The sequence below is a fragment of the Ammospiza caudacuta genome, chromosome 17, assembly GCF_027887145.1.
Source record: "Ammospiza caudacuta isolate bAmmCau1 chromosome 17, bAmmCau1.pri, whole genome shotgun sequence".
NCBI classification, from domain to species: Eukaryota; Metazoa; Chordata; class Aves; order Passeriformes; family Passerellidae; genus Ammospiza; species Ammospiza caudacuta.
The window spans coordinates 10,019,862-10,045,438 of record NC_080609.1 but is presented as its reverse complement, the minus strand read 5'-3'; the positions used below and the strand labels follow the sequence as shown (position 1 = coordinate 10,045,438).

Below are 25,577 nucleotides of genomic sequence, written 5' to 3'. Positions count from 1 at the left end.
ATTTGTGTGTCATTTGCACCTTAACCTAAAGCATTTTGGGTCTTCTTTTGCCTCAACTTTAACCATTTAAGTACATCACAAATTCATCATGATGAAGAGAAGAATTAAAAAGAAATTGTTTTTCTTCCCACTCTGAAAGAATTTGAGAATGGTGCAGTGGTAGTTATTGACAAGAATATATTATTTTGCTGCTGATAGCCACCACAGGACAAAGATTATTTTTATTAACTTCTCTTTTAATTTTATGTCTCTAAGAGTTGTAGTTACACTTTGTTTGAGTATGGTCTACTTTTTCTTCCACAGTTTCTTATTTGCAATGTTTCCATGTGTTCTAGGTCATAAACATGTGCCATGTTTGATGTCTTATGGTTGGTACAGGTAATAGAATATTTCTCTCCTTGTTTTCCTGTGTTCTAGGTCATAAACATGTGCCATGTTTGATGTCTTATGGCTGGTACAGGTAATAGAATATTTCTCTCCTTGTTTTCCAGATCACTCTTGCTCTTTTTATGCTTTTCCCCACTCTTTGCTCCTTAGAACATTTCTCTGGATTTTCCCAGTTACTGTCTTTGGCAGCTCCTTAACAAACTCCACCTGAAAGGCAAAAATACATCAGTTTAAATTCCCAGCTGAAGGAAAGACACATTTTCATTATGGTTGGGGCTAAAAGGATGGGAAGCTGCAGAGTCAGCATGAAATGCTGACTGAATGCCTTGCCCATTTGAGCTGCTGTGAAAAGCCCAGTACTCCATGAAAGAAAGACTGGGCATCATGAAGTAAAATTTCACCACCATTGCCTCCCCCTGGGTGCATTCGAGCTCACACAGCCAACCCAAGGCTGCAGCTGCAGCAGACCCTGTCATCTACTTTATTTTATCTAACTCTGGTTGGAGTGTTTGTCAGAAAGGTGTTGAAAAGAGCTGAGGTGGGACAAAAAATGCTCAGTTTCAGGTACAATGAGAGAACCTGTCTTTTTGGGCTGTACTTACCTTCCTTGGATACTTGTATGGTGCAGTCACCTTCTTGACATGTTGTTGAAGCTCATCAGCTAATTTTTTTTGATCATGTGATTCATAGAGAGGAGCTAAAACAACAAAAGCTTTGACCACCTGTGCCACAAAAATGAAAGGGTTCCATTAACTTCCAGAGGTGGCAATAAGGGAATACATTTGTTTTGAAAAGTGAATGTCAAAATTCAGAATGCCAAAATTTGATCTTTTTCTTTGTTTTCCCTTTTCATTAGCTGATTACTAGAGAATGCTGTGCTATGAAGGACCCATTCTGGAGCAGGGGATTTTTTTCTTATTTCCCTTTAAGTTATATCCTAATTAAGATGAAAATCTTGACTCTGTTGCTCAAAGAAACGTTGCAATGTTGAAAATGTAAAACAAAAACGAAACACTCTGGATGTCACTGCTACACTGCACTAAGTGACAAAACAAGAAATACTCAAAATTTCATTGCTTAGACAAAAACGTCTTAATTAGTCTGAAAAGCTAAAATATTTTTCCACATAAAAATGGCAAACAAAGAAATAATTCTGATATTGAAAGTTTGATTAAGATATGGATTTAAAAAAAATTAGCCTATTTTAAAAATATTCAACAGACTGAATTCCAGGGAAGCCTGGTACTTATAAGGAAGTTGATACTTAGTAGAAAGGGTAATTCTTTTAAGGATATTTTTCCCTATTTTGCTTTACCTCCCCTCGCACTGGGTCGGGACTGCTGACCACAGCCGCCTCCACCACTGCTGGGTGCTCTATCAATGCACTCTCCACCTCAAAGGGGCCAATGCGGTACCTGGGGAGCACAGAGACAGCTCAGCCCAGCAGCAGGGACCAGTCCTTGGCCTTGCCAGGCTGCATTTCATCAGGCAGATCCAACAGGAGATGCCTTACCCAGCAGAGTTAATGATATCATCAGCTCTTCCAACAAACCAGATATATCCCTCTTCATCCATAAAGCCTCTGTCTCCAGTGAGATAAAAATCTCCACACAGAGTGGCAGCAGTTTTCTCTGGATTATCCTGGCAACAATCAAATACTTCAGAAAAGGTACCTGATTATTACTGAAACATAATGCATTTCCTTAGCAGTGATGCACAAAATGACAACAATAATTTTTTCAGTTGTTCTCAAAATAAGTGTGTTCAGTACTGTTTCATGTTTTCAACTAAAAAGCCATGTTAATTAGCACTTTGGTGCCTGAAGTGTGTGACAGGTGGAAAAGAGCACGACACACTAAAGAATGTATGTAGAGATTTCTGTTCTAGAGAGAAAAGTTGTGCTCTATCAAAATGCCCATCCATCAAAGCAAATGTGTGACCCACAAAAATGTGTAACCCACTCTGTTCAGGGAGATGATTTATCATTGGAAGTGGTTGCCACAATAACCTCATGTCAAAATAAACTTTTTACCCTTAACTGACAGGATCAAAACTGAAATGAGGTCACCTGCAGGAAAACTTCATTGTTTGCATTGACCTATAGGACCTCTACATCCAGTGTAACCTCTTGGTCACACAAAAAAACACTTTGACAACAGAAGACAGAATGAAAACCAGAAGCCATAGTCTTGGTCTTGTAGACGTTTCTTGTCCCTTAGTGAGCAATTACAGTTTACAAGTTGTTGCTTGAGTATGCTACAAATATCCAAATATTATGGGGGTTCAGAAAAGGATTAAAAACATAGATAGCTTATTAATTATGATAGTTCAGTTGCAGGGGAGAATGTCTTTAAGTTTGCCTGGGTCTATGCTTTCTTAAGAATGTCCTGCCCCTCAGCATCACCACACACTGATCAGGCTCAAAATCCTCGAGTAACCCAGTGAGACTTTCTGAGATTCTGCATGGAGTTCTGCTCCTGGCAGACCTTTGCCCTGGGTGTCTCCTGGGTGCCTGAGCAGACACAGGCACAGCAAGTCAGGCTCACCAAGTACTCGGAGAACAGACAGAAGGGCCGTTTGGGCTTCACCCGGACAGCAATGGTGCCCTCTTCTCCTTGAGGCACCACGGCCCCTTGCTCATCTACGATCTGCAGAAAGGACACACACAGCAGGGCTGCTTTGATCAGCTCACAGGAACATCTGCTGCAGCTCAGTGCAGGCCACAGAAGGGACACAGCACTGCCTTACTCTTCTACCCACATACCTGCACATCAAAAGGGGGAACAGGTTTTCCCAAAGAGCCAGGTTTAATTTTCATTCCTTTTACATTGGCACAAAGTGCCACCTGCAGAATAGATTTTTAAAATATTTTTTAAAATTGTTGCAATATCTTGTAAACTTTGTTATTTGTTTGCATCAGGCGTCTTTCCATCAGTTTGTGTGACAAGGGCTAAATGGGGACCAAAGCACTGTGGTTTTTTGAGAACACCAGAGGGGTTGAGAGGCATTTCAGGTCAGACCTGTGAGAGCTTTGTTCTGTTGAGTCTGAGCCAGTGGATTGTCCTGCAAACTCTTGACTTTTATTTTGCAGGACAGCAGATTATTGTTACAGATCTTATTTCAATATTGGGACAATTAATTGGGGACCATTTCAAGGGCAAAATGAGAGAAAGCCTGAGATCTAGCTCTTAATAGTTTTGTTAATGTTCACTTACAGAGAAGTCAGGGATGTGAGCTGGTTTAATATTTGCCATTAAAAACTCAGACAGGCCAAATTGATAGCTGGAGCAAATTATGTGTTCAGGGGTTATTTTGAAGTAAAGATGAGAAAGACATCTCCTAAAACTTATTTGATGTGAAGTGTCTCTGGCAAGGTTTTTGCAGGGGTCTAAACTATCTAGAATATGCAGTTTGCTGATTCTAGAACTGTATAATCATAATTATACAAAGTCATTTTTTTTTAAATCATGTAAACGATTCTAACCATTTCCATTGCTTTATCAAGGACACCATGGCTCTAGTAGTCTTACCTTTGAATGGGTATACTACAAGAAATAATGCAAACGTACTGTTTCACTCTGGCCATATCCTTCATAGATATCCACACCTGTCTGGGCTTTCCACTGGGAAAACACTTCAGGATTGAGAGCTTCCCCTGCAGTTACACAGTGCTTCAGACTCAGGAACTTGTACCTTGAGAGGAAGAGCAAATGAAATAATTCTCTTAACTCCTAAAATGAGCAGGGAGCAACCTTAACTAAACCGACTTCCTCGGCTTTCCAAGTACACCTAAGACTGAAGGAAAGGCTGAATAGGATGACAGAGCCTGAGCTCTCTGCTAAAACCTGACTGGCTTTTGGCAGGATGAAAGACCTATGTGACTAGAATGAGTACCTTACCAAGATGTGAAAACCCCTTGCAAACCACTTCTCACAAGCTGGGTATTTTACAGAGTAACAAGTCAGGAAGAACAGCTGCCAAGTAACTCTCAGCATGTGGAACTCCTCTAACTGCTCCCTTCATTCTCAAGCATGTGAGAACAACTCCATGGTGCACCAGTAGCTCCCTGATCCAATGCTGCCCAAAACATTGACTTCAATTGAACTGTGAAGCCTAAATTCAGAGGAAGTGACAGCTTAAAAAAAAAAATCTCCTTTGTTTCCTCTGTGCTGCCTATTCAAAGAGCCAGTCCTGAAGCCCAGGTAGCCTATGGTGTGGCTAATTCTTCTCACATTTGAAAACAGAGAGTGCCCTTTACTGAGAGCAAGCTTTGCTAATTAGGTTTCCTTGAACTGAAAAAGAGAACTAAGGAACCCAAGGACCTAAGCCTGCAGAGGTGTCCCAGCATTGTACCCCAGCCTCCCTCCCTTCCCTGCTGTACCTGCTCATGTCATGTTGGACCAGCAGGCGGAACCCAGTGGGAGCTGTGCAGAAGGCGGTGATGGGATATTTTGAGAGAGTCTAGAAAAACAGGAAATTATTGTGCTGAAAAGAAAGTGTAATGCTGGGCCTGACCTTGTGAATGTGCAGGTGATTAACACAATTTACCTGCTCAAATGTCTGCAAGATAAAAACCCTAAACATGCTGTACCAGGCAGTCCAACTCCTGCACAATATGGAACTTTCTGTTCAACTGAAGTCACTCATGTAAATGAAGGACCAGTGAGAGCAGTAGTTCCAGTTAAGGGTTTTTTGGGGGGGTTTCCAAGGTGTCTGTGTCCCAGGCTCAAGCCTAATTGAGATAGGGAACACTACTACAACTTTTCCAGTATTCTTGGGAAAGTCAAGGTTTCTGCCCCACACAAGAGGCCAATGTTGAGGAGAATCATCCAGCTGAGTGGTTTTGAAAAAGAGCTGGGAAGAGGAATAGGCATTCTGGTACCTATGGATTGCTTGGGAGGCGGGGATTACTCACAGTTCCAATAATTTCTGGTTGAAACACTGGCATATGGTGTATAAAGACACAGGCTCCACAGATCCATGGTGAAAAAACACTGCTGTAGGCTGATTTTGCCCAGCCAGTATCAGAGGTATTCCACATGATATCTGAAGGACCCAAGCCCAGCCAACGCCTGATGAAAAAGCAGAGATGAAAAAGACGTTCAGGGAAAGCAAATCAGCACCAAGCCACAGATTTAACTTTTAAGGTATAATGAAACAGCCCAAGGTTGCTTTGGTTCTCAGGGAAGGTTGACCCAACATGAGAGCACTTGACTTCCTCTGGTGTGCTTTTAGGGACGCTCTCCTTATTGCTCCTCTGCTTTCAGCCCTGCAAGTGACACAACTCTGCACATAATGAGCTCACCTGGGCCTTCAAGAAGGTTTTAATAACACGGGTTTTACCATGAGAGAGGAAAGATGAAGAAGCTGCAAATCCTACAGTGATGAAATGCCTACATTTACTGGAATGTTATGGTCTCGGTTCAGTTTAGTGCTGATCACAGCACTTAATCAGGACCCTGGGGGGAACTGCAAGGTAATACCTGCCAGTGGTTACAAATCCAATGCCGTAACTGCAGTAGGAATGCAGCACCATTTTTGGGAAGCCTGTAGTTCCGCTGGTAAAATACACAGTCATTGGGTCGTTACTCCTCGTCTTCGTACATATATGTTCAGCAGATGCAGCCCTTCAGAAGAAATTATGTATTCTGGTCACTGCATGCAGTTTTCCTCCAAGGAAGCAGTATTTTTAATGTTTAGGAGATCAACAGGAAAGCTGCCTCAAATTATATGATCTTACTAAATCCATTATATATCACAGGGAAAAATTAGAGAACACATTTTGCTTGTCACATATACTCTGAATCACAAGGGTGAAGAGCAAGAAGAAGCTGAAGGACCTGAACTTGGGTCCCAAAACCTGGGTTGCATGAAGATGTACTTAATGCAGTGTAATCACAGTGCTGCAAGTTGACAGAAAAGTAACTTATTTGTATTTTGAAAATTACCCCCACAACTCAGCAATGTCACCTGAATGATACAGCTCCCAAAACCTCAAAGAACTGGAAAGAAAAGAGCTGGATACTCACGCAAGGAGTTCTTTGAAGTTCAGCCACCCATCCCTGCTCCCCTGGCCTACAATGAGTTTGGTTTTCAGGAACTGGGTGTCAGACAGGACAGATTCCACTGCAGGTGCCAGGGCATCATTGGTAACAATGCACTTGGCCTTTGAAGTCTGGAGTCGGTATAAGATGTCTTTGGCAGTTAGTTGGGTTGTTCCTGGAAAAAGGACAATTCCTGGAAAAAAGCAAGAGGCAATTGAGAAAACTCAGCATTTCCCAAAATGACTTGATTATGTCTCTCTGTTGATGCGGATTTTATCCATCATGGATGTTTATCAGTTTAAAAGCAGGGCAAAATAGATCTATTAAATTATTAATGACTCCAAGTTCTTCCATGATAAATTCAGCTCCCTTCCAATGTATGTGGCCAAGTGTGGCCTTTGGTTGCAGCCATTCAGCCCTCACTGGCTGAATTCATTGATTTTGACTGGACCATGTCTGTGCTTCCTGTGTGGGTGCAGGCAATTCTCCCTCTAGCCAAAAGAGCAGCTGTAGAGGCCCCAACAGAATATTCCTGCTTGCATTTTCTTCACCCTCATCTAATAGATGGCTTGTAGGCTCTGTTTGCTTTCTGTCGGCAGCCACCGAGTCCGTGAGTCACTCACCTGCTCGCATGCAGGCCACGTTCAGGAGCCACCACTCAGGAACACGAGGCAGAATTGCCACAATTCTGTCTCCTCTCTGCAAACCACAGGCCTCAGAAAGGACATTGGCTGCCTTCTTGGACAGAGAGCCCAACTCCTCAAAGCTCCACTTCACCTCCTCTCCCTTATCACTGACCCACCAAAAAGCTGGATTTGCTGGTTTTCTTCCCTCCTTCAACACATAAGAAGACATAATAATAAGAAAAACTTTAAAAAGTTTCACTTCAATACAAAATAACGCTTAACTAAGAAAACATCCCTGGCAATCATTCTCTTAGAGTGACACCTGTATTTCTGATAACCAAAAGAAAATAATGCTTTCCACTCTGCAGCCGATACTGCCTAGTACCCATGAGGAAAATGGATTTGTATCATCTGACATTCTTTCCACTGTCTCCTCATTTAGTCTGGAATGGAGTCAATTACTTTACTATGTCCTGGTAAAGTGTGTGGTTTATGAATTTAGGATCAGGGCAGTATTGATAACACACTGATGCTTTAGTTGTTGCTAAGCAGTGCTTACTGTATGTCAAGGACTTTCCAGTTTCCCACACTCAGCTGCACAAGAAGCTGGGAGAGATCGTGGACAGGACAGCTGACCTGAACTGCCTGAAGGGATATTCCACATCACAGGAGATCCTGCTCAGTTTACAACCTGGGAGGAAGTTTGCTGGGAGGTGTTTGGGGATGGGCTTGGCATCAACCAGTGCACAGTGAGCTAGGACTGCTACTAATATGATGATGATTATTATTATATTTCAATTCTTAAACGGTCCTTTCCTCAACTCATGGGTTTTATCTTTTTTCCTCCTGTTTCTCCTCCCCATCCCGCTGGATGTGTGTGGATGTGTGTGTGTGATATCCAGGGGCTCTGTGGTTCTCAGTTGACAGTTGGGGTTAAAACCACAATTCAATGTGTATAAAATAAAAGACAAATACTACCTTTTCCAGTTGTGTCCACTTATCTAAGACATCACTTGCAAAGTTGAAATATTCTGGCACTTCCTTTTCACCCTGGATTATAGATTCAAAATGGGAAACTATCGAAGATGTAAGAAGCCTGATGTTTCCATGGAATGTTCTGGAAGGTGACCTGAGAATCCACAAACACTGAGGAATCCAGGATTTAAGAAATGTCCTCATGATAAATGATGTTTTATCAGATGATGAGGGGAAGGAATCAGGTGTACATCTAAGGAATCAGTCACCTGGAATGAAAGAAAAGACATTAAGTGAATTCAGTTATTGGATGCTGTCCCATGTACGATGTCGGATAAAGGAATGCAAACCATTGTGAATAAATAGGTTGCTTACACACATCCTCGTTTTATATCATGTTTCCTGTATTTTTGTGACGTAAATATTTAGCATTATGCTATATAGAAGGAATAAGCAGAGTCACCTTGAGTTTAATAAAAATAGCGGAGTTGTTGCTATGAATCCTGCAACAAAAACAACAACTGTGGAATCTCATCCAGCTGGAATAAATGGTGGCTTAACCTCAGTCGCATAGGCAGGTGGCATCAGCCTGAGGCCATGGGAAACAGGACACTGAAAAAAACTTCTCATGGCAAGAAGAGTGGGGTCATGGGAACCAATATGTTAACAGATCTATCCTATATTTGATCAGGTTTCTGGTTCTTGTTCTCAGTTGCTTCAGTACCTTTTACAAATAAGGTCATGTTCTGAGTTCACATTCCTGACTGGATCCTTGCCCTTAGAAGATCCCTATACCTTGTAATATTTGCCACACCCCCTCCCCCCCATCTTTGGATCATGTCCCCAGACTCTGCAGTTTCCATGTTTGTTTTTTTACTAATAAAGTTTTTCTTGCGGGATTTTCTTTTGGCAAGACCATCATTCCCGTCCCTTTTTTGTCAGTTTCCCGGGCCAAGTTGAACTACGGGTTACAGTGAGTGAAAACTACAATGACTGGCGCCCAAACAGGGACCTCATATTGAGGGATCTTCTGTTTGATTTCACTGGGTTTTACCAGTCATAAGGACCTTTTATTTTCTCTGCTGTGGATTAAATCAGCCGGCCTGACATGGTTACAAGCAACCCTCGGAATCAGATCTTTTGGATGCCTGCCAGAAAAAGCAGGTAAGTAGAGAAAAGAGACACTTATTCCTGCTGCTCCTATCCCAGCCCGGTGGGCATACTACACCTAATCCCGATTATTATGGGAATAAGACTGTCAAGACTAGACAGGGACAAATACAGTAACTCTAAATTTTTCTTGGCGGTCCACAGAAGAAAGGCCAAAAATCAGGAGTTGAAACCCTCTAAATTGGGTGTTTCGGAACTTCCTGGCAACTGTAGCCAGTAGAGCTGTGCCCGGCTCTGCCGCAGCCAGGGCCCTGCTCTCACCCGCCCACAGGGCCCTGCCCAGCCCGGCCGCTTGTGCCTCCCCGGCTGCAGCCCCGGCTCGGCCCCGTGCAGTGCTGCACAACACGGCACGGACTGTGGAATCTTCTCTGTGGGATTTTGGAATTTTGTTGGCGTCACGCTTTATGACCTAGCTACCGAGGGGGACCGTCTCGTGGTGTGCCTGCTTTCTGTGTGATTCTCAGGACGCTCAAAGCCAAAGAGCAGCAACTGCCGGCGCTCGGCCCCTCCCTGGCCTTGCTGGTGTGGCAGGAATCCGGGGGGTCCGGGGCCACTTCCCTCTGCAGGATCCCTTCCCAAACCGAGACTGCTTTTAACTCCCTCACCCTGGGGATGGAACGCCAGGGTGCAACCTGTCCCAGACACAGAAGCAGTGCAAATCGCAACCCCTGCCCCTTCGTGTTCCTTCCCCTGTCCTCCCGCAGACTGCCCTAGAATGGAACTCGACACAAGTTACTCGGCTACCCTGCATTCCCTTCTGCGTCCTCTGCTTGAGATCCCTCTCGGATCCCCCCTGCCTTTCCTGCTCCTCACCACCCCAGCCTCTCTCCTGTCCATCTGAATATCGTGTTGTATTACCTGCTAACCACCCTGCTAACGTCTATGCCACCAGAGGCACCATGCTGCCTCAACGGTCCCCCTTCAACTGCACCCCACGGCTCCTGACTACAACTCCCAGCATGCCCCGGGCCACGCCCCTCCTGGGCAGCCAGAGCCACGCCCACCGTGCTCCCCGAAGCGCTGCTCTCCAACATGGCCGTGCCAATGTCCCCATGGCTGTGCCTGCGCCAGAGCACCAGCTCTGCCTTTACCCTTCCAGCAATAACAACACTGTGCTTGCATCCTCCGCCCTCCTCAGAGGAAAACCTAATCCCTTCTAGAGCCAGTGATTCCATTGATCCGTGGCAGAAGAGCCAGACTAGTATGGTAAAGAACAGACGGGGAAGAGCTGGTCCTAGATGGGAACCTCGAGCCACAGGGAAATACAAAGACTGTAAGGCTGCCGAAAGCTATGGACAGGCTTCTCCTTTCTTCAGCAGTCGAATGCAAGCTATTTTCACTGCATATCTTTTAACCCCTCATGACATACAGCACGTGATGACCGTGCTGCTGTCTCCGGCTGAATTCACCCTGTGGGAAAGGGGGTGGAAGAGATTGTTACATCAATTGTTGCGTGTTAAATCAGTTGTTGCTTTACAGTGCTGAGGACCAGGCACAGGCAATGCTAACACTAGAACACTCAGCTGGGGAGGGAGCTCATACCCAGAACCCAAGATTAGGCTGCAAACCTCCCAAAGCCAGTGCCTGATGATATTAAAAATGCAGCAAGGAAAGCACTCATGCAAATGCCTGATGGTAACACACCTGCTCCAGACTTTGTAGATATAAAGCAAAAGCCTAGTAAACCTAAGCCTAAATGCATAAAGGTAAAGTTCTGGCACCCATTCACCAGAATCATCCACAAGCAGTTGTTTATCATTATATGGATAATATACTTATTGCAGCTAAAAATACTCCATTTTACATTCAACTTTGAAAGTCACCATCACAGCCACCCAACAAGCTGGACTGACCATTGCAGAGGAAAAGACACAGCAAACATCACCCAAGAAATATTTGGGACTTAAAATTCTCTCTCAGACTGTTACAAACCATTAATTAGGTTAAACGTTTGATAAAGATCATTAATAAAAATTTAGTCCTGTTGTTTGTTTTGTTACATGACTTTTTAATTTGGTAGCTGATTCTGCTTATTTCACAGGTATTGTTGAGGGAGCTGAAAATTCATTCCTGGAGACAGTTACTAATGACCAGTTATACTCCTTGCTTAGAACTTTAATTTTTATCCTTTCTCAGGAACAGCATCCCTATTTTGTCATGTATGTAGATTGTCATTCTTCTCTGCCAGGATTCCTAACAGAAGGTAATAAACAAACTAACACACGATGTCACTACATGCCCTGACTGCCAGAAATATTCTCTGCTGTCTCTTGGGGCAGGAGAGAATCCTAGAGGGCTTCACAATTTACAGATTTGGCAAAGCATGTGACCCATTATGTGTCTTTTGGTTGCTTCAAATATATACATGTTTCCATAGAAGATTCTCAGGAGCAATCTTTGCCTCTGCTCACAAAAGTGAAAGAGCAAAAGATGTTATTAAACATTTCCTACAAGGAAATTTCATCTCTAGGAATCCCACAGGAACCAAAAAAACAGATCATGGGCCTGCCTATGTCTTTTACCACTTATCCCATGTCTTCACTTGTAGCTGTTTATTCTCACATCTTTGATGCACAGATTTCAGCATTGGTGACAGTTGATTCCTCAAGAAAAGTTACTTATTTAACATTGGAACTATTGCCTTTTTCCTTAGCAGAACCTTATACAGGTTAATTTAACCTTATTATTCTGCCCATCAGGCAAATGAGTTCAAATACCCAGAACTTAACACAATTTAATCTTTTCAGTGGTGTCTGCCAACATAAATAGTCTGGATGCAGATTTCACCCCCAGAGAGAGTTTTTGCCAAAAGCAGCAGAAATTCTTGGTGTTCTCTGCAATCCTTGGACATTGTGCAGAGAAACACTGACCCCTTGTAAACTATCCTTAATCACTTAGGCAGATGTTTCTCCTTTCTCAGTCTGCTCTAATTCTCTGATTTAGCTGTAACCTATTCCAGAGCATTAGAATGACAAAATCTACACAATAGCCCATGAGAGAAAGAGGAGGGACATAAAATATTTAGGAATATTTAGGGAAATGATATTCAAGACTGACAAGATGAAACACATTTGGAGTTTGAGATTCCCGAGTGCTGTACAAAAACATCCTCCAAGAATACTGTGAGAACATTCCAGTTTTTAGCACTTTCTCAACTGCAAATGTAGAGGTGAAAATGAATACAGGAAACTGAGGAAAAGAACCAGTAATGGCAAAGTTCTCCGAATGAGGAGTGAGACTCAAAAATGATTACTCCTGATTTAATACCATTTGCTTTGCTCAGTGATCATCAACACGAAGAGTGCAGATAAATAACACTTTCCTCACCTTTCTGCTGTGGACAGGAGTGATCAGGAGCTGCAGGGGGAGATCCTCTTCATTCATTTCACTCACCTGCTAGGACATGTTTCCCATAAGAGGCACTGTAAGATCAGCTGTTAACTGGAGATGTGAAACCTGGAAACTCCTTCATAAAGGTTTTGGAGTGAAACCCCTCTGACTTTACTTCTTCTGAAATAATGAGAACAGAATGTGGCACAAAACAGACCAAGCAGCAGAATTCTTTCTGTGGAGTAACTTTTTTTCGTGTAATCATTTACACCATTGTTATTTGTGTGTCATTTGCACCTTAACCTAAAGCATTTTGGGTCTTCTTTTGCCTCAACTTTAACCATTTAAGTACATCACAAATTCATCATGATGAAGAGAAGAATTAAAAAGAAATTGTTTTTCTTCCCACTCTGAAAGAATTTGAGAATGGTGCAGTGGTAGTTATTGACAAGAATATATTATTTTGCTGCTGATAGCCACCACAGGACAAAGATTATTTTTATTAACTTCTCTTTTAATTTTATGTCTCTAAGAGTTGTACTTACACTTTGTTTGAGTATTGTCTACTTTTTCTTCCACAGTTTGTTTTTTGCAATGTTTCCACGTGTTCTAGGTCATAAACATGTGCCATGTTTGATGTCTTATGGCTGGTACAGGTAATAGAATATTTCTCTCCTTGTTTTCCAGATCACTCTTGCTCTTTTTATGCTTTTCCCCACTCTTTGCTCCTTAGAACATTTCTCTGGATTTTCCCAGTGACTGTCTTTGGCAGCTCCTTAACAAACTCCACCTGAAAGGCAAAAATACATCAGTTTAAATTCCCAGCTGAAGGAAAGACACATTTTCATTATGGTTGGGGCTAAAAGGATGGGAAGCTGCAGAGTCAGCATGAAATGCTGACTGAATGCCTTGCCCATTTGAGCTGCTGTGAAAAGCCCAGTACTCCATGAAAGAAAGACTGGGCATCATGAAGTAAAATTTCACCACCATTGCCTCCCCCTGGGTGCATTCGAGCTCACACAGCCAACCCAAGGCTGCAGCTGCAGCAGACCCTGTCATCTACTTTATTTTATCTAACTCTGGTTGGAGTGTTTGTCAGAAAGGTGTTGAAAAGAGCTGAGGTGGGACAAAAAATGCTCAGTTTCAGGTACAATGAGAGAACCTGTCTTTTTGGGCTGTACTTACCTTCCTTGGATACTTGTATGGTGCAGTCACCTTCTTGACATGTTGTTGAAGCTCATCAGCTAATTTTTTTTGATCATGTGATTCATAGAGAGGAGCTAAAACAACAAAAGCTTTGACCACCTGTGCCACAAAAATGAAAGGGTTCCATTAACTTCCAGAGGTGGCAATAAGGGAATACATTTGTTTTGAAAAGTGAATGTCAAAATTCAGAATGCCAAAATTTGATCTTTTTCTTTGTTTTCCTTTTTCATTAGCTGATTACTAGAGAATGCTGTGCTATGAAGGACCCATTCTGGAGCAGGGGATTTTTTTCTTATTTCCCTTTAAGTTATATCCTAATTAAGATGAAAATCTTGACTCTGTTGCTCAAAGAAACGTTGCAATGTTGAAAATGTAAAACAAAAATGAAACCCTCTGGATGTCACTGCTACACTGCACTAAGTGACAAAACAAGAAATAATCAAAATTTCATTGCTTAGACAAAAACAAGTCTTAATTAGTCTGAAAAGCTAAAATATTTTTCCACATAAAAATGGCAAACAAAGAAATAATTCTGATATTGAAAGTTTGATTAAGATATGGATTCAAAAAAAATTAGCCTATTTTTAAAATATTCAACAGACTGAATTCCAGGGAAGCCTGGTACTTATAAGGAAGTTGATACTTAGTAGAAAGGGTAATTCTTTTAAGGATATTTTTCCCTATTTTGCTTTACCTCCCCTCGCACTGGGTCGGGACTGCTGACCACAGCCGCCTCCACCACTGCTGGGTGCTCTATCAATGCACTCTCCACCTCAAAGGGGCCAATGCGGTACCTGGGGAGCACAGAGACAGCTCAGCCCAGCAGCAGGGACCAGTCCTTGGCCTTGCCAGGCTGCATTTCATCAGGCAGATCCAACAGGAGATGCCTTACCCAGCAGAGTTAATGATATCATCAGCTCTTCCAACAAACCAGATATATCCCTCTTCATCCATAAAGCCTCTGTCTCCAGTGAGATAAAAATCTCCACGCAGAGTGGCAGCAGTTTTCTCTGGATTATCCTGGCAACAATCAAATACTTCAGAAAAGGTACCTGATTATTACTGAAACATCATGCATTTCCTTAGCAGTGATGCAAAAAAATGACAACAATAATTTTTTCAGTTGTTCTCAAAATAAGTGTGTTCAGTACTGTTTCATGTTTTCAACTAAAAAGCCATGTTAATTAGCACTTTGGTGCCTGAAGTGTGTGACAGGTGGAAAAGAGCACGACACACTAAAGAATGTATGTAGAGATTTCTGTTCTAGAGAGAAAAGTTGTGCTCTATCAAAATGCCCATCCATCAAAGCAAATGTGTGACCCACAAAAATGTGTAACCCACTCTGTTCAGGGAGATGATTTATCATTGGAAGTGGTTGCCACAATAACCTCATGTCAAAATAAACTAATTGCCCTTAACTGACAGGATCAAAACTGAAATGAGGTCACCTGCAGGAAAACTTCATTGTTTGCATTGACCTATAGGACCTCTACATCCAGTGTAACCTCTTGGTCACACAAAAAAACACTTTGACAACAGAAGACAGAATGAAAACCAGAAGCTATAGTATTGGTCTTGTAGAAGTTTCTTGTCCCTTAGTGAGCAATTACAGTTTACAAGTTGTTGCTTGAGTATGCTACAAATATCCAAATATTATGGGGGTTCAGAAAAGGATTAAAAACATAGATAGCTTATTAATTATGATAGTTCAGTTGCAGGGGAGAATGTCTTTAAGTTTGCCTGGGTCTATGCTTTCTTAAGAATGTCCTGCCCCTCAGCATCACCACACACTGATCAGGCTCAAAATCCTCGAGTAACCCAGTGAGACTTTCTGAGATTCTGCATGGAGTTCTGCTCCTGGCAGACCTTTGCCCTGGGTGTCTCCTGGGTGCCTGAGCAGACACAGGCACAGCAAGTCAGGCTCACCAAGTACTCGGAGAACAGACAGAAGGGCCGTTTGGGCTTCACCCGGACAGCAATGGTGCCCTCTTCTCCTTGAGGCACCACGGCCCCTTGCTCATCTACGATCTGCAGAAAGGACACACACAGCAGGGCTGCTTTGATCAGCTCACAGGAACATCTGCTGCAGCTCAGTGCAGGCCACAGAAGGGACACAGCACTGCCTTACTGTTCTGTCCACATACCTGCACATCATAAGGGGGAACAGGTTTTCCCAAAGAGCCAGGTTTAATTTTCATTCCTTTTACATTGGCACAGATTGCCACCTGCAGAATAGATTTTTAAAATATTTTTTAAAATTGTTGCAATATCTTGTAAATTTTGTTATTGCTTGCATTAGGCATCTTTCCATGAGTTTGTGTGACAAGGGCTAAATGGGGACCAAAGCACTGTGGTTTTTTGAGAACACCAGAGGGGTTGAGAGGCATTACAGGTCAGACCTGTGAGAGCTTTGTTCTGTTGAGTCTGAGCCAGTGGATTGTCCTGCAAACTCTTGACTTTTATTTTGCAGGACAGCAGATTATTGTTACAGATCTTATTTCAATACTGGGACAATTAATTTGGGACCATTTCAAGGGCAAAATGAGAGAAAGCCTGAGATCTAGCTCTTAATAGTTTTGTTAATGTTCACTTACAGAGAAGTCAGGGATGTGAGCTGGTTTAATATTTGCCATTAAAAACTCAGGCCAAATTGGTAGTTGGAGCAAATTATGTGTTCAGGGGTTATTTTGAAGTAAAGATGAGAAAGAGATCTCCTAAAACTTATTTGATGTGAAGTGTCTCTGGCAAGGTTTTTGCAGAGGTCTAAACTATTAGAATATGCAGCTTACTGATTCTGGAATTGTATAATCATAATTATACAAAGTCTTTTTTTTTTAATCATGTAAACGATTCTAACCTTTTCCATTGATTTATCAAGGACACCATGGCTCTAGTAGTCTTACCTTTGAATGGGTATACTACAAGAAATAATGCAAACGTACTGTTTCACTCTGGCCATATCCTTCATAGATATCCACACCTGTCTGGGCTTTCCACTGGGAAAACACTTCAGGATTGAGAGCTTCCCCTGCAGTTAGACAGTGCTTCAGACTCAGGAACTTGTACCTTGAGAGGAAGAGCAAATGAAATAATTCTCTTAACTCCTAAAATGAACAGGGAGCAACCTTAACTAAACCGACTTCCTCGGCTTTCCAAGTACACCTAAGACTGAAGGAAAGGCTGAATAGGATGACAGAGCCTGAGCTCTCTGCTAAAACCTGACTGGCTTTTGGCAGGATGAAAGATCTATGTGACTAGAATGAGTACCTTACCAAGATGTGAAAACCCCTTGCAAACCACTTCTCACAAGCTGGGTATTTTACAGAGTAACAAGTCAGGAAGAACAGCTGCCAAGTAACTCTCAGCATGTGGAACTCCTCTAACTGCTCCCTTCATTCTCAAGCATGTGAGAACAACTCCATGGTGCACCAGTAGCTCCCTGATCCAATGCTGCCCAAAACATTGACTTCAATTGAACTGTGAAGCCTAAATTCAGAGGAAGTGACAGCTTAAAAAAAAAAAAATCTCCTTTGTTTCCTCTGTGCTGTCTATTCAAAGAGCCAGTCCTGAAGCCCAGGTAGCCTATGGTGTGGCTAATTCTTCTCACATTTGAAAACAGAGAGTGCTCTTTACTGAGAGCAAGCTTTGCTAATTAGGTTTCTTTGAACTGTAAAAGAGAACTAAGGAACCCAAGGACCTAAGCCTGCAGAGGTGTCCCAGCATTGTACCCCAGCCTCCCTCCCTTCCCTGCTGTACCTGCTCATGTCATGTTGGACCAGCATGCGGTACCCAGTGGGAGCTGTGCAGAAGGTGGTGATGGGATATTTTGAGAGAGTCTAGAAAAACAGGAAATTATTGTGCTGAAAAGAAAGTGTAATGCTGGGCCTGACCTTGTGAATGTGCAGGTGATTAACACAATTTACAGGCTCAAATGTCTGCAAGATAAAAACCCTAAACATGCTGTACCAGGCAGTCCAACTCCTGCACAATATGGAACTTTCTTTTCAACTGAAGTCACTCATGTAAATGAAGGACCAGTGAGAGCAGTAGTTCCAGTTAAGGGTTTTTTGGGGGGGTTTCCAAGGTGTCTGTGTCCCAGGCTCAAGCCTAATTGAGATAGGGAACACTACTACAACTTTTCCAGTATTCTTGGGAAAGTCAAGGTTTCTGCCCCACACAAGAGGCCAATGTTGAGGAGAATCATCCAGCTGAGTGGTTTTGAAAAAGAGCTGGGAAGAGGAATAGGCATTCTGGTACCTTTGGATTGCTTGGGAGGCGGGGATTACTCACAGTTCCAATAATTTCTGGTTGAAACACTGGCATATGGTGTATAAAGACACAGGCTCCACAGATCCATGGTGAAAAAACACTGCAGTAGGCTGATTTTACCCAGCCAGTATCAGAGGTATTCCACATGATATCTGAAGGACCCAAGCCCAGCCAACGCCTGATGAAAAAGCAGAGATGAAAAAGACGTTCAGGGAAATCAAATCAGTACCAAGCCACAGATTTAACTTTTAAGGTATAATGAAACAGCCCAAGGTTGCTTTGGTTCTCAGGGAAGGTTGACCCAACATGAGAGCACTTGACTTCCTCTGGTGTGCTTGTAGGGACACTCTCCTTATTGCTCCTCTGCTTTCAGCCCTGCAAGTGACACAACTCTGCACATAATGAGTTCACCTGGGCCTTCAAGAAGGTTTTAATAACAAGGGTTTTACCATGAGAGAGGAAAGATGAAGAAGCTGCAAATCCTACAGTGATGAAATGCCTACATTTACTGGAATGTTATGGTCTCGGTTCAGTTTAGTGCTGATCACAGCACTTAATCAGGACCCTGGGGGGAACTGCAAGGTAATACCTGCCAGTGGTTACAAATCCAATGCCGTAACTGCAGTAGGAATGCAGCACCATTTTTGGGAAGCCTGTAGTTCCGCTGGTAAAATACACAGTCATTGGGTCGTTACTCCTCGTCTTCGTACATATATGTTCAGCAGATGCAGCCCTTCAGAAGAAATTATGTATTCTGGTCACTGCATGCAGTTTTCCTCCAAGGAAGTAGTATTTTTATGTTTAGGAGATCAACAGGAAAGCTGCCTCAAATTATATGATCTTGCTAAATCCAGTATATATATCACAGGTATAAGTAAGAGAATACATTTTGCCTGTCACATCTACTCTGAATCACAAGGGTGAAGAGCAAGAAGAAGCTGAAGGACCTGAACTTGGGTCCCAAAACCTGGGTTGCATGAAGATGTACTTAATGCAGTGTAATCACAGTGCTGCAAGTTGACAGAAAAGTAACTTATTTGTATTTTGAAAATTACCCCCACAACTCAGCAATGTCACCTGAATGATACAGCTCCCAAAACCTCAAAGAACTGGAAAGAAAAGAGCTGGATACTCACGCAAGGAGTTCTTTGAAGTTCAGCCACCCATCCCTGCTCCCCTGGCCTACAATGAGTTTGGTTTTCAGGAACTGGGTGTCAGACAGGACAGATTCCACTACAGGTGCCAGGGCATCATTGGTAACAATGCACTTGGCCTTTGAAGCCTGGAGTCGGTATAAGATGTCTTTGGCAGTTAGTTGGGTTGTTCCTGGAAAAAAGACAATTCCTGGAAAAAAGCAAGAGGCAATTGAGAAAACTCAGCATTTCCCAAAATGACTTGATTATGTCTCTCTGTTGATGCTGATTTTATCCATCATGGATGTTTATCAGTTTAAAAGCAGGGCAAAACAGATCTATTGAATTATTAATGACTCCAAGTTCTTCCATGATAAATTCAGCTCCCTTCCAATGTATGTGGCCAAGTGTGGCCTTTGGTTGCAGCCATTCAGCCCTCACTGGCTGAATTCACTGATTTTGACTGGACCATGTCTGTGCTTCCTGTGTGGGTGCAGGCAATTCTCCCTCTAGCCAAAAGAGCAGCTGTAGAAGCCCCAACAGAATATTCCTGCTTGCATTTTCTTCACCCTCATCTAATAGATGGCTTGTAGGCTCTGTTTGCTTTCTGTCGGCAGCCACCGAGTCCGTGAGTCACTCACCTGCTCGTATGCAGGCCACGTTCAGGAGCCACCACTCAGGAACACGAGGCAGAATTGCCACAATTCTGTCTCCTCTCTGCAAACCACAGGCCTCAGAAAGGACATTGGCTGCCTTCCTGGACAGAGAGCCCAACTCCTCAAAGCTCCACTTCACCTCCTCTCCCTTATCACTGACCCACCAAAAAGCTGGATTTGCTGGTTTTCTTCCCGCCTTCAAAACATAAGAAGACATAATAATAAGAAAAACTTTTAAAAGTTTCACTTCAATACAAAATAATGCTTCACTAAGCAAATCATCCCTGGCAATCACTCTCTTAGAGTGACACCTGTATTTCTGATAACCAAAAGAAAATAATGCTTTCCATTCTGCAGCTGATACTGCCTAGTACCCATGAGGAAAATGGATTTGTATCATCTGACATTCTTTCCACTTTCTCCTCATTTAGTCTGGAATGGAGTCAATTCCCTTACTATGTCCTGGTGAAGTGTGTGGTTTATGAATTTAGGATCAGGGCAGTATTGATAACACACTGATGCTTTAGTTGTTGCTAAGCAGTGCTTACTGTAAGTCAAGGACGTTCCAGTTTCCCACACTCAGCTGCACAAGAAGCTGGGAGAGATCGTGGACAGGACAGCTGACCTGAACTGCCTGAAGGGATATTCCACATCACAGGAGGTCCTGCTCAGTTTACAACCTGGGAGGAAGTTTGCTGGGAGGTGTTTGGGGATGGGCTGGGCATCAACCAGTGGACAGTGAGCTAGGACTGCTACTAATATGATGATGATTATTATTATATTTCAATTCTTAAACGGTTCTTTCCTCAACTCATGGGTTTTACCTTTTTTCCTCCTGTTTCTCCTCCCCATCCCGCTGGATGTGTGTGGATGTGTGTGTGTGATATCCAGGGGCTCTGTGGTTCTCAGTTGACAGTTGGGGTTAAAACCACAATTCAATGTCTATAAAATAAAAGACAAATTCTACCTTTTCCAGTTGTGTCCACTTATCTAAGACATCACTTGCAAAGTTGAAATATTCTGGCACTTCCTTTTCACCCTGGATTATAGATTCAAAATGGGAAGCTATCGAAGATGTAAGAAGCCTGTTGTTTCCATGGAATGTTCTGGAAGGTGACCTGAGAATCCACAAACACTGAGGAATCCAGGATTTAAGAAATGTCCTCATGATAAATGATATTTTATCAGATGATGAGGGGAAGGAATCAGGTGTACATCTAAGGAATCAGTCACCTGGAATGAAAGAAAAGACATTAAGTGAATCCAGTTATTGGATGCTGTCCCATGTACGATGTCGGATAAACGAATGCAAACCATTGTGAATAAATAGGTTGCTTACACACATCCTCGTTTTATATCATGTTACCTGTATTTTTGTGACGTGAATATTTAACATTATGCTATATAGAAGGAATAAGCAGAGTCACCTTGAGTTTAATAAAATTAGCGGAGTTGTTGCTATGAATCCTGCAACAAAAACAACAACTGTGGAATCTCATCCAGCTGGAATAAATGGTGGCTTAACCTCAGTCGCATAGGCAGGTGGCATCAGCCTGAGGCCATGGGAAACAGGACACTGAAAAAAACTTCTCATGGCAAGAAGAGTGGGGTCATGGGAACCAATATGTTAACAGATCTATCCTATTTTTGATCAGGTTTCTGGTTCTTGTTCTCAGTTGCTTCAGTACCTTTTACAAATAAGGTCATGTTCTGAGTTCACATTCCTGACTGGATCCTTGCCCTTAGAAGATCCCTATACCTTGTAATATTTGCCACACCCCCTCCCCCCCATCTTTGGATCATGTCCCCAGACTCTGCAGTTTCCATGTTTGTTATTTTACTAATAAAGTTTTTTTTGCGGGATTTTTTTTTGGCAAGACCATCATTCCCGTCCCTTTTTTTGTCAGTTTCCCGGGCCAAGTTGAACTACGGGTTACAGTGAGTGAAAACTACAATGACTGGCGTCCAAACAGGGACCTCATATTGAGGGATCCTCTGTTTGTTTTCACTGGGTTTTACCAGTCATAAGGACCTTTTATTTTCTCTGCTGTGGATTAAATCAGCAGGCCTGACATGGTTACAAGCAACCCTCGGAGTCAGATCTTTTGGATGCCTGCCCAAAAAAGCAGGTAAGTAGAGAAAAGAGACACATTCCTGCTGCTCCTAGCCCAGCCCGGTGGGCATACCCCACCTAATCCCGATTATTATGGGAATAAGACTGTCAAGACTAGACAGGGACAAATACAGTAACTCTAAATTTTTCTTAGCGGTCCACAGAAGAAAGGCCAAAAATCAGGAGTTGAAACCCTCTAAATTGGGTGTTTCGGAACTTCCTGGCAACTGTAGCCAGTAGAGCTGTGCCCGGCTCTGCCGCAGCCAGGGCCCTGCTCTCACCCGCCCACAGGGCCCTGCCCAGCCCGGCCGCTTGTGCCTCCCCGGCTGCAGCCCCGGCTCGGCCCCGTGCAGTGCTGCACAACACGGCACGGACTGTGGAATCTTCTCTGTGGGATTTTGGAATTTTGTGGGCGTCACGCTTTATGACCTAGCTACCGAGGGGGACCGTCTCGTGGTGTGCCTGCTTTCTGTGTGATTCTCAGAACGCTCAAAGCCAAAGAGCAGCAACTGCCGGCGCTCGGCCCCTCCCTGGCCTTGCTGGTGTGGCAGGAATCCGGGGGGTCCGGGGCCACTTCCCTCTGCAGGATCCCTTCCCAAACCGAGACTGCTTTTAACTCCCTCACCCTGGGGATGGAACGCCAGGGTTGCAACCTGTCCCAGACACAGAAGCAGTGCAAATCGCAACCCCTGCCCCTTCGTGTTCCTTCCCCTGTCCTCCCGCAGACTGCCCTAGAATGGAACTCGACACAAGTTACTCAGCTACCCTGCATTCCCTTCTGCGTCCTCTGCTTGGGATCCCTCTCGGATCCCCCCTGCCTTTCCTGCTCCTCACCACCCCAGCCTCTCTCCTGTCCATCTGAATATCGTGTTGTATTACCTGCTAACCACCCTGATAACGTCTATGCCACCAGAGGCACCATGCTGCCTCAACGGTCCCCCTTCAACTGCACCCCACGGCTCCTGACTACAACTCCCAGCATGCCCCGGGCCACGCCCCTCCTGGGCAGCCAGAGCCACGCCCACCGTGCTCCCCGAAGCGCTGCTCTCCAACATGGCCGTGCCAATGTCCCCATGGCTGTGCCTGCGCCAGAGCACCAGCTCTGCCTTTACCCTTCCAGCAATAACAACACTGTGCTTTCATCCTCCGCCCTCCTCAGAGGAAAACCTAATCCCTTCTAGAGCCAGTGATTCCACTGATCCGTGGCAGAAGAGCCAGACTAGTATGGTAAAGAACAGACGGGGAAGAGCTGGTCCTAGATGGGAACCTCGAGCCTACAGGGAAATACAAAGACTGTAAGGCTGCCGAAAGCTATGGACAGGCTTCTCCTTTCTTCAGCGGTCGAATGCAAGCTATTTTCACTGCATATCTTTTAACCCCTCATGACATACAGCACGTGATGACCGTGCTGCTGTCTCCGGCTGAATTCACCCTGTGGGAAAGGGGGTGGAAGAGATTGTTACATCAATTGTTTCGTGTTAAATCAGTTGTTGCTTTACAGTGCTGAGGACCAGGCACAGGCAATGCTAACACTAGAACACTCAGCTGGGGAGGGAGCTCATACCCAGAACCCAAGATTAGGCTGCAAACCTCCCAAAGCCAGTGCTTGATGATATTAAAAATACAGCAAGGAAAGCACTCATGCAAATGCCTGATGGTAACACACCTGCTCCAGACTTTGTAGATATAAAGCAAAAGCCTAGTAAACCTAAGCCTAAATGCATAAAGGTAAAGTTCTGGCACCCCTTCACCAGAATCATCCACAAGCAGTTGTTTATCATTATATGGATAATATACTTATTGCAGCTAAAAATGATCCATCTTTACATTCAACTTTGAAAGTCACCATCACAGCCACCCAACAAGCTGGACTGACCATTACAGAGGAAAAGATACAGCAAAAATCACCCAAGAAATATTTGGGACTTAAAATTCTCTCTCAGACTGTTACAAACCATTAATTAGGTTAAACATTTGATAAAGATCATTAATAAAAATTTAGTCCTGTTGTTTATTTTGTTACATGACTTTTTAATTTGGTAGCTGATTCTGCTTATTTCACAGGTATTGTTGAGGGAGCTGAAAATTCATTCCTGGAGACAGTTACTAATGACCAGTTATACTCCTTGCTTAAAACTTTAATTTTTATCCTTTCTCAGGAAAAGCATCCCTATTTTGTCATGTATGTAGATTCTCATTCTTCTTTGCCAGGATTCCTAACAGAAGGTAATAAACAAACTAACACACAATGTCACTACATGCCCTGACTGCCAGAAATATTCTCTGCTGTCTCTTGGGGCAGGAGAAAATCCTAGAGGGCTTCACAATTTACAGATTTGGCAAAGACTGTGACCCATTATGTGTCTTTTGGTTGCTTCAAATGTATACATGTTTCCACAGAAGATTCTCAGGAGCAATCTTTGCCTCTGCTCACAAAAGTGAAAGAGCAAAAGATGTTATTAAACATTTCCTACAAGGAAATTTCATCTCTAGGAATCCCACAGGAACCAAAAAAACAGATCATGGGCCTGCCTATGTCTTTTACCCCTTGTCCCATGTCTTCACTTGTAGCTGTTTATTCTCACATCTTTGATGCACAGATTTCAGCCTTGGTGACAGTTGATTCCTCAAGAAAAGTTACTTATTTAACATTGGAACTATTGCCTTTTTCCTTAGCAGAACCTTATACAGGTTAATTTAACCTTATTATTCTGCCCATCAGGCAAATGAGTTCAAATACCCAGAATTTAACACAATTTAATCTTTTCAGTGGTGTCTGCCAACATAAATAGTCTGGATGCAGATTTCCCCCCAGAGAGATATTTTGTCAAAAGCAGCAGAAATTCTTGGTGTTCTCCACAATCCTTGGACATTGTGCAGAGAACCACTTGTAAACAATCCTTAATCACTTAGGCAGATGTTTCTCCTTTCTCAGTCTGCTCTAATTCTCTGATTTAGCTGTAACTTGCCTATTCCAGAGCATTAGAATGACAAAATCTACACAATAGCCTATGAGAGGAAGAGGAGGGATATAAAATATTTAGGAATATTTAGGGAAATGATATTCAAGACTGACAAGATGAAACACATTTGGAGTTTGAGATTCCCGAGTGCTGTACAAAAACATCCTCCAAGAATACTGTGAGAACATTCCAGTTTTTAGCACTTTCTCACCTGCAAATGTAGAGGTGAAAATGAATACAGGAAACTGAGGAAAAGAATCAGTAATGGCAAAGTTCTCCGAATGAGGAGTGAGACTCAAAAATGATTACTCCTGATTTAATACCATTTGCTTTGCTCAGTGATCATCAACACGAAGAGTGCAGATAAATAACACTTTCCTCACCTTTCTGCTGTGGACAGGAGTGATCAGGAGCTGCAGGGGGAGATCCTCTTCATTCATTTCACTCACCTGCTAGGACATGTTTCCCATAAGAGGCACTGTAAGATCAGCTGTTCCCTGGAGATGTGAAACCTGGAAACTCCTTCATAAAGTTTTTGGAGTGAAACCCCTCTGACTTTACTTCTTCTGAAATAATGAGAACAGAATGTGGAACAAAACAGACCAAGCAGCAGAATTCTTTCTGTGGAGTAACTTTTTTTTTCTTGTAATCATTTACACCATTGTTATTTGTGTGTCATTTGCACCTTAACCTAAAGCATTTTGG

At 43.1% G+C, this 25,577-nt stretch overlaps 2 protein-coding genes across 3 annotated transcripts; both read right to left on the bottom strand.

Annotated features, from left to right (window-relative positions):
• Positions 1-237: 237 nt before the first annotated feature.
• Positions 238-12,734, bottom strand: LOC131565149 (acyl-coenzyme A synthetase ACSM3, mitochondrial-like). 2 transcript variants are annotated; one of them, XM_058815864.1, is made up of 14 exons: positions 12,530-12,734; positions 8,036-8,301; positions 7,055-7,265; positions 6,417-6,624; positions 5,871-6,014; positions 5,303-5,459; positions 4,769-4,848; positions 3,957-4,080; positions 3,152-3,232; positions 2,934-3,035; positions 1,901-2,028; positions 1,703-1,802; positions 990-1,109; positions 238-594 (listed from the first exon to the last, which is right to left on the bottom strand). In XM_058815864.1, exons 2-14 carry the CDS (start codon positions 8,234-8,236, stop codon positions 508-510), a joined length of 1,743 nt encoding a protein of 580 aa, XP_058671847.1. In that variant the 5' UTR covers positions 8,237-8,301; positions 12,530-12,734; the 3' UTR covers positions 238-507. The 2 variants fall into 2 exon arrangements, with proteins under 2 accessions (XP_058671847.1, XP_058671848.1); XM_058815865.1 differs by having other exon boundaries at positions 12,596-12,734.
• A 386-nt stretch (positions 12,735-13,120) lies between these two features.
• On the bottom strand, positions 13,121-20,964 carry LOC131565194 (acyl-coenzyme A synthetase ACSM4, mitochondrial-like). The gene is made up of 13 exons (XM_058815954.1): positions 20,764-20,964; positions 19,782-19,992; positions 19,144-19,351; positions 18,597-18,740; positions 18,029-18,185; positions 17,495-17,574; positions 16,681-16,804; positions 15,883-15,963; positions 15,665-15,766; positions 14,631-14,758; positions 14,433-14,532; positions 13,718-13,837; positions 13,121-13,322 (listed from the first exon to the last, which is right to left on the bottom strand). Exons 1-13 carry the CDS (start codon positions 20,962-20,964, stop codon positions 13,236-13,238), a joined length of 1,743 nt encoding a protein of 580 aa, XP_058671937.1. The 3' UTR covers positions 13,121-13,235.
• Positions 20,965-25,577: the final 4,613 nt, after the last annotated feature.